The following is an 8,498-nucleotide window of genomic DNA, read 5'->3' on the forward strand; positions in this document are numbered from 1 at the left end:
GCTAGCTGGACCATCTGTCCAATCTGAGTTTGCAGTTGCACGACTAAAACAACTGACCGTACACATGTTCCACTAAAACAAGTTCCTTCCTGAGACTATTTTGCCAAGGCACCCTTGCGCCGTCCGGCCCCCCAAGACGATTGTAATTGCTTTAAAGAAAACCAGAGCACGTTTTTCTCCCATCCGGGAATGCTGTGTGGACTAGCCAGACCCTCCTCCATAGCGCTGTGTAAGAAGGTCTGGCAGTTATTTCTGTAACTTTCATTTAGGTTGTTTTTGTATTTATTTTGTAGTTAGGGTAGCAAAAAGGACTTGTTAGAAAAAGTTAATTTTTTCAGGGCCAGTCATGTGTGAGGTTTGTTGAAGCAGATAGAAGTTAAGTATTTTTTACTGACTACTGACTACTGACTGAAAAGTAGAAATAATTATAATATGCTAAATATTGCTTTTACTCAATGCTAAATAACACTTTCTGCAACAGCAAAAAAAAAAACATTAGGACATAGACACATAGACCGATAGAAGATGGATGTATGCATGTATTTCACATGAAACTTAACCAACACCATCTCCAATTTTTTTTTAATTTAAATTTTAATAATATCTATCTCATAATAGTCGTCCAACGTCATGCCAATAAAACCTATTGAATTGAATTTATATGAATACTGTTCCAATGCTACTATTAGAGCAGCATGTGAAAAATCCTACAATCTCTCAGGGAAAAAGGAGTGGTGTGGATCTGCCTTTACATTTCATTTAGCTTGTGAAAATCAGACACACAGTGTAGTCCATTTTAATAGGTTCATCATTTCTGAAAACTTAACTCAGAGTCACCCTCTTACCTGTAGAAGCAGCCCTATCTGTAAACCCATTTCTCATTTAGGGGAATTGCTCAATGACAATGTCTCTGTGCGTACATCTGCAGATTGATTACACAAACGGGCCACATGTTCCATCCCTGCTCTTTAGCCAAAGTCATTTGTGCCAATGTCAAAAGTGATGAATGTGGCGCCTATGTGAGAAAGCAGTGAATTTTTATAATGTATTAAAGAGGAGCGAGAGTGCGAGAAGGCAGGCAGCCAGGGAGGGATGGAGAACTCGAGCGGAGCTGAAAAAAGTGGGCTGTCATGCTGTAGTGCTGTGCTGTAGGCAGGGGACCTCTGTCGCACACAGTTTGAGCCCCTGCTTCACATCTTTACTGGCAGCTTGTCTGTATTTCCCTCAGATATCCAGCCATAGCCCCCCAAGAGCTCACAGCCATCCAGCAAGGCAGCAGAGCTGGCAGACACAATATCCAGTGACTACTCTGTCAAATGCATCGTATGGCACTGTACTGTGTGTGTGTGTGTGTGTGTGTGTGTGTGTGTGTGTGTGTGTGTGGTCTTGTTATGCTATCTTTGTAAGAGCCAGTTTCCATCGTAGACCTTAACATAAAGGACATTGTTTCTATTTGAGGTCACTTTGGTTTAGTTTTTATAGGGGTCATTTAAGAGTAGGATGAGAAAAGTTTTTGCTGTTTCTCACCAAAATGTGTTGTGATGGCTAAAACGTGTGAAATGCATTTCCTTACAAATCAAACATCATTCTGAACTTTTTGAAACCTTGGCCAATTACCGCAACCAAAAGTCAGTCACAGAAGAGTGTGAATGTGTCACACAGCATGCATGCAGTACACTCTATGTCCTCCCTGTACAGGTATGGTGGGCCGCCACTCAGTTGAACATGTGAAGCCAAAATAAGGTTGGCTCTGTAACGAGTGACTTGCTAGAAGTGATATAGCCTTTAAAATGCTACATTGCTTGTAAGGAAATAATGGAGTAACAGGCAAACCAGCCTTAAAAGTGACCTTTTAATATAAATGCTGTGCAGTGGATCCATTTCATGTCAATTTAAAACTTCAACAGTCAACATAGGGGAAACACTGACATTTGGACTGGGCATACCGCTTTTTGCAGTGAAAAGACATATTTTTTCGTCACCTGCATACTAACGCATGTATATGTGCATGCCGGAAAATAATTCAAGTCATTCTTGGAAATTTTTGCTTTACCCTTACCTTGGAAAAAAGGCCTATCAGGGAAAATGCAAATACAATGAATGTCTTTTAAATCATTGTTCCAAGTTGGAAACTAAGTCAAGGTTTCTTGAACTCCATTCAATTTTCAAATAACATAAGCTTTAAAAAGTGTATGTTTTGCAATTTAAGTAAATATTGCATATTTCTACGCTCTCTTCTAGACCATTGAAAACCTTTGGGTTGTAGTTAGGGTAGTTTCGATTTGCCAGATCATTCTCCACAAGCTAGTGCGTAGGGTCTGTCTAGTCCACACAGCATTCCTGGATGGGAGAAAACTTGCTCTGGTTTATTGGCATTTCTTTAAACCCATCACTGTCGGCATGGGCGGCGCTGAGCTCCAAAGGGAGCCGCTGCAAAGTAGTCTCAGCAAGGAACTTGTTTTGGATGATCTTGTACGTTCAAAAGTGTGAGAGCAAACTCAGATTGGACAGATAGTCTAGCTAGCTGTCTAAATTTAACATGCAGAGAACTGAGGCGTAGTTATAGTCCTCATGAATCCAACAAAGGAATTGGACATCGGGAAAAAAACACGTTGTGGATGGAGACTAAAGTTTTAAACTAAAGGTAGGGAAACAGCTGTGTGCTGCTCTTTAATATTCATCTGGATCTTACCTAACATTTGTTTTACTAAATTTACTAATTAAGAATCCCCTATACTTATATCATTAACTCATTTGTCTTGTTATAGATTTTAACAGATTTATTTGCTGCCCTCTCCTTATTTGTACGTCTTGACATGCTTCATATGTCTACTAAGTAGTGAGTCTACGTTAACTGTACTACAGGGGCTCAATTATTTTAACTTAGGGCATGCTAGCGAGTCATTTTTGTGCACCTATTCCTAGAACCGATAAAATACGTACATTTTCACCAAACTTCATGTGACCGTCAATATTGGTGAGTTTTTGCCCTCAAAAAGGCAATTAATTTGCAGAAAATAATAATAATTCCTTCAGTTTCAATAGGGCATTTGCCGCTGTCGGTGCTCGGGCCCTAATAAAACGAGACATGAAGCTGTGTGAGGGAAAACTGGATGCTAATGACATGTCTGAAAGGGGAAATAAAAGGATGGAACAAGCCTAGTGTGAGTGGCTCTTTGCAGGCATGGATTGGCCATCTGGAGTGCCGGTAGATTTCCGGTGGGCCTGTCTATTTGCGTGGGCTGAATGGGCTGCACTCCGGTTCAAAACGTTTTTTTGATTGGCCCATAAAGAGAAGAGAGATCGCATGATTGGCCCACTTGTGTGTCTTTCATGTGAACACTGGCCTTCACATTCTTGGTCTTTGACTAACCGGCCCACAGAGAGGAGAGGGATCACATGATTTGCCCATTGGTTTGTCTCTAATCGGAACACTGACAAATCACATCTTACTATGGCCTTCTTTCATCCTACCATAGAGAAGGAGCACATTTAAGTCCCGCCCCCACCGGCGGTAAACTCCACAAAGTGCTGGTGGCTAGCTAAAAACATGAGATTTAAGCATGTCTAACTATTGTTTTAGCACCCTTCTACCAGAGAGGACAAGTTAGCTAATGTAAGCTAATGTTAAAGTATTAGTATTAATTCGGTATTAGTATTAGTATTGTAAAGTATTAACGACAGCGAATAGTATGAAAGACTGAAATGCTGCGTAAGGAGACAGGTTGGGGTGGTGGATGGGTCAAACAACAAGTCCAGCCCCAGAACGTCAAAGAGTGACACCAAGAGTCCCGACTGAGCGCATCTAAATATGAGGAGAGTTTTTCATCAATACCAAATGCCAAAGGCACCTGACCGAACGCTGCTTTTTGACGCAATGGGAGTGAGAATGTGTACGATTTTAACCCATACCACCATCTTTTTCTAAAGATTTTGTGCTTAAGCCTAACCAAATAGCGTTAAAACCACAACCGTTATGTTCTCTCATTTAGATGTGAGGATGGAAAACACTCCTTTGGGTTGTATTTCCTGCCACCGTTGAATATTTATTTAAATTGGGTCATTTCTGTATTAGAAATGTGAAATCATTTTAGAAGTTAGTTCCTTCTAGACCAAGAAATACCAGTAAATTGTACTTGCTTCGCTTCCCATGTCAAGTGTTTTTTTTTGTCATTTTAACCATAACTATGTTTATCCGTGACTCAAGTTGTGTTACACTTTTTTTTAAAGTCCTGTACACTGTTGTTCAGCCATGTTTCCACAAAAAGACAAACACAGCAGTCTCTGAAATGGAGTTGGGAGTTTTGTTGAAGTTGGATGTAGTACAGTTGAGCGTAAAATTTGCAAGCAGGACGGATGGGTTAGGTGGCCGTCCAGCGTTTGCTTTCCACCGAGCCCTCGTTCAGCGTTCTTCGTTTTCGATGTCCCCTTACCCGGCTAGCGGGATCAAGCGACACCGCAGGCTGAGGTGCAGGTGATATAGTAACACTATTTGGAAATTCTGGGAGTGAGGTCTCACCCTTTATTGTCTGGTTGAAAACATGCAGAACTTCCTCACTACTGGCTGTAGTCCATAGGCTCTGGGCAATTGGACAATTTTTGCATCATCAGTGTTTTTTTTCCAGACACACAATACAGCAATCTCTGGTTTCAGGGGGACATGAGGGAGGGAAGCACGGCCATTTGAAAATAGTACTGGGTTTCTACTGATACAAAGCTTAATGGTAATCGGTGAAGTATCCCTTTATGGATGCAAATTTATGAAAGGCTCCTATGGGTCTATTAGAGGGTAGAAATGATCAACCTTTATTGTCGTATGGTTTGGAAGACTTTATGTTGAAATCACCTTTTAAAGTTTGTCTTTTCTTTTTCCTAGAACGAAAGAAGATTACTCTGACTGTTGGAAACCAGCTGTCTTACAATAAGATCTACAATGTTGTGGGGTACCTAAAAGGAAGAAGAAACCCAGGTTTGTGCAAATGGTCTGAATTAAAGCAGTTTCTCACTAACCCAGTATTTGACAGACCAGTCATAAAGAGTGTTTTTAATCTTTTAGCCAGTCAAAAGTAAAAAAGTATACTTGCGTGTTCACTTAAAATACTGTTCACTGTTTAAGTTTATCTTTAGAGAAGCAGCAAAAACAATAGTAAATATCTGGATGAAAATCATCATTATACACAACACAAAAAAAGTTGACTGAAAGTAACTTTAACATTACCTACATTAACATTAGCTCATTACATCGCTTGACATAGTTTAAATATTCCCACCAATTCTGTCCAACTACTCATCATCCAGTGTAATATTTGGATCACTCACCCATGTCTTCAAGAGGACTGACCAGGCTCCATCCGCCATGAAGCCTTATGACCATGGCCCATTAAATTTGTATCGTTGATTTAATGATTTGTTAACAAAAACTGTATAATGGATTACACTCACTTTATTTTTATTCTATCTTTTCAATGGTGAATATTTTCTATTCTATTTCATTCCTTTCTGCCTTCTATTATAGAAAAAACATTCATGAACTATTTTCTGACTTCTTAGATGTCAAACAGTTATTGGAGTTAAATTAATAAATGAAATAAGAAAAAAAGCAGAACCTTAAGTTCATCAGCTATTCTCTGCCATGCTGGAAAGGAAGGGATTTTGAGAGCTGTACGCAAAAGATAGTCAGCTGAAAGATGCTTACTAGCTCTGTATACCTGTAGAGTAAGGTGATAATTCTCATTAATTTTTCATTTTAACGTGGGACCTCTTTGTAAGTACATAGTCATTCTATCCATTGTTAATTCAAAGAATATTGATTAGTGGAGCTTTAAAGAATGTGTGCATGGGCGTCAGTTTTGGTTTGAAATGGGCTAGGGACAGAAACGCATTGGGAAATGCATTTTCAGAAGTGCTGGGTACAATGACACATTTTTCCCTCTCTTTTGAGCAGGTCATGTTTGGAAAGACGCTTTCCTGTGGCCTAAAAATGTAAATGCATACAAATGTATACAAAAAAGTGATGAAGAAGAAAGCCTTAAGTTTTCAACAACAACAAAAAGGTGTTGCAGTGTTGTTAACAGAGAAGCGTGTAGCCAGCGCAGCAGCAGAGTGGCTGTGTCTGGGCCTGCCCTGTGGGCATAGAAATTTTTGTGGATTTGTTGGCCTCAAGAATTATAAACATAATCAAGAATTACATGTGTTATTAACTTTGTTATTCATTTTTTAAGTAAATTGAGCTCAAAGTTTTAGAAAAAAGTGGTGGGTACAAAATGACTCATGAAAAAATGTAATAGGTACGCGTCCCCACCAAAATCAACACCTATGAATGTAAATGTGCTGTATTGACTGTTTTCCAGTCTTAACAACTGCTCAAAGCGCTTTTACATCTACAGGAAACATTCACCATTCACACACATTCATACACTGTGGCCGGGGCTGCCGTACAAGGTGCCACCTGCTCATCAGATATACATTCACACACATTCACACTCCGATGCGCAGCACCGGGGGCAACTCGGGGTTCAGTGTCTTGCCCAAGGACACTTCGACAATGACTGCAGGGGCGGGGATCGAACCACCAACCTTCCAATTGGCAGGCAACCGCTCTACCACTGAGCCACAGCCGCCCATACCCGGGGCTCGCCTGACTTGTACGACTCTAACTTCTCTCTGTCTTCCTGTTTTTTTTAGTTTATTCCAAGGCAGATCTTTTCTTAATTTTTAGCCCATTCATTTTATGCACTGATGATCAGTCTTGAAAGGTTAAACGTTTTGACATATTGGGATATGTATTAAATGTTACATTTTTTTCTCACTTTTTCTGTCTTCATTGGTCTCCCCCCCCCCACCATCCCAGTCCAGTCTCAGGTCATTTCCGAACACATTATGTCTTTTTAATGTTTAAATGGTTACCCAGCCCCTTCTGCTTAGCTGTGTCTGCCATTCTCTTTTTAATTGTCATTCTGCACAGGACACCCTTTATCTTGCCCTTGCCTTGCCCCCACAGCCATCCTCATCCCCCGCCCTCGACATGTAGCAATGCATCGCTACTGTACCTGCCCTGCCCAGTCTCTGGGGGAAATTACCTTGCTGATTTACAGTGTGATATTAGGCAGCCATAATGGTCCACTAAAGCAAATAATATGGGCCACAAATCTCTGGAAGTAGTGACACTTTAACTAGTTCTTGGCGTTTAATCATTTGTCTGTTCTGCACTAATTTATCTCAACCCTTAATAGAATGAATATTCATGCACATTTGCTAAGGTTTTGACTCATACAGCCCACAACAACAATATAGAGGGCCATTTTGAATGCATCTGGATTACTATATGCAAAGAATACTTAATGAAATAATGTTGGCATATAAAAGGCATGTTTAAGGTGTACATATTTGAAATACTATTCAAAAGATAACTTCACCTTTTTACCTTTTAGAAGTCTGGAAATTATTGCCTCTTTAGAAGTGCAATACTGTTTTACCCTACAAGCTTTACCACCCTTTGCCAATCACAGGGGTGTTTTGCAAATTTTCAAAAGCTCAAATTGCATCCAAATATTTTTGTAGCTTCCCAAAACCAGGAATATGACATGCAAGCCCAACTAAGTTGAGAAAGTATGCACGATAAGTGTGTGCTGCAATCCCCATTTGTACAATTCACCACATCTTGCCACTATCTGGCGGCAAGTTTTTTGCCTTGACTTCAGGTGTGACCACTCAGAACAAGTATAACCACATTTGCCTGTGTTCAGACTATAATAGCCCAACAGATACTTTCGGTTTTTGGAGCAGAAACTGAAATCGACACTTGGGAGTTAAAAAATCCAATTGTGATAGTTTCCACACCTGATGGTAATTTTTTAAAAACATAAACGCATAAAATAACAGACACATAAAATAAAAAACACATATGGATCCTTCTGATTTTTTTTGTATGACCAATATACATGCAGAGACATTTTACAGTTGAAAAATCTTCTCCGTGTTCTCTGATCGACACTGTTTCTAAATGACTTTGAACCCAGTGTGCCATTTCTAAATTGCAGTTACTTATGGCCTGATATATGCACTAAAATCAATGTATAAGTCCAATAAGCTAATAGCAGATATATTAGCCCAGTGAAATGATCCCTGTAGCACTGGTTCAGACTACACCGCCTATAAACTAGTTTGTTTGAAGCATACTGAACCCTTCATGTTCCATCAATGTTCTAACTTTGACAGAACATCCTGTTATCAGACCGCCTCTGCTTATGTATCAGCTTCACCGTTGTACTTGGCAGCATACCATCCTCTCATACACTGCCCACCTGTGTGGTCCTCTTCAAGGTCTGGTAATTAAAATTACATGATTCGGAGATAAGCTTGCCAGCTCCATCTTAACTGTAGAAGCAAAAGAGGAAGGTGTAAAACTGTGACAGGGAGAGGAGACATTACATTTGTGATACCAAAGATTGTCAGCTAAAGCTAAAATGCCATATGGTAAATTGATCATGAACTGGTCA

At 39.9% G+C, this 8,498-nt stretch overlaps 1 protein-coding gene across 1 annotated transcript in view; it reads left to right on the forward strand.

Annotated features, from left to right (window-relative positions):
• The window catches only part of LOC116695607 (inactive N-acetylated-alpha-linked acidic dipeptidase-like protein 2), a 730,805-nt gene that overhangs the window by 467,425 nt on the left and 254,882 nt on the right, over positions 1-8,498 (forward strand). Inside the window, exon 10 of the mRNA XM_032525998.1 lies at positions 4,877-4,969. Within this exon, the coding sequence (XP_032381889.1) occupies positions 4,877-4,969 (93 nt within the window). The remainder of the gene's footprint in view (positions 1-4,876; positions 4,970-8,498) is intronic.

The sequence above is a fragment of the Etheostoma spectabile genome, chromosome 9 (genome assembly GCF_008692095.1).
Source record: "Etheostoma spectabile isolate EspeVRDwgs_2016 chromosome 9, UIUC_Espe_1.0, whole genome shotgun sequence".
Classification (NCBI taxonomy): domain Eukaryota; kingdom Metazoa; phylum Chordata; class Actinopteri; order Perciformes; family Percidae; genus Etheostoma; species Etheostoma spectabile.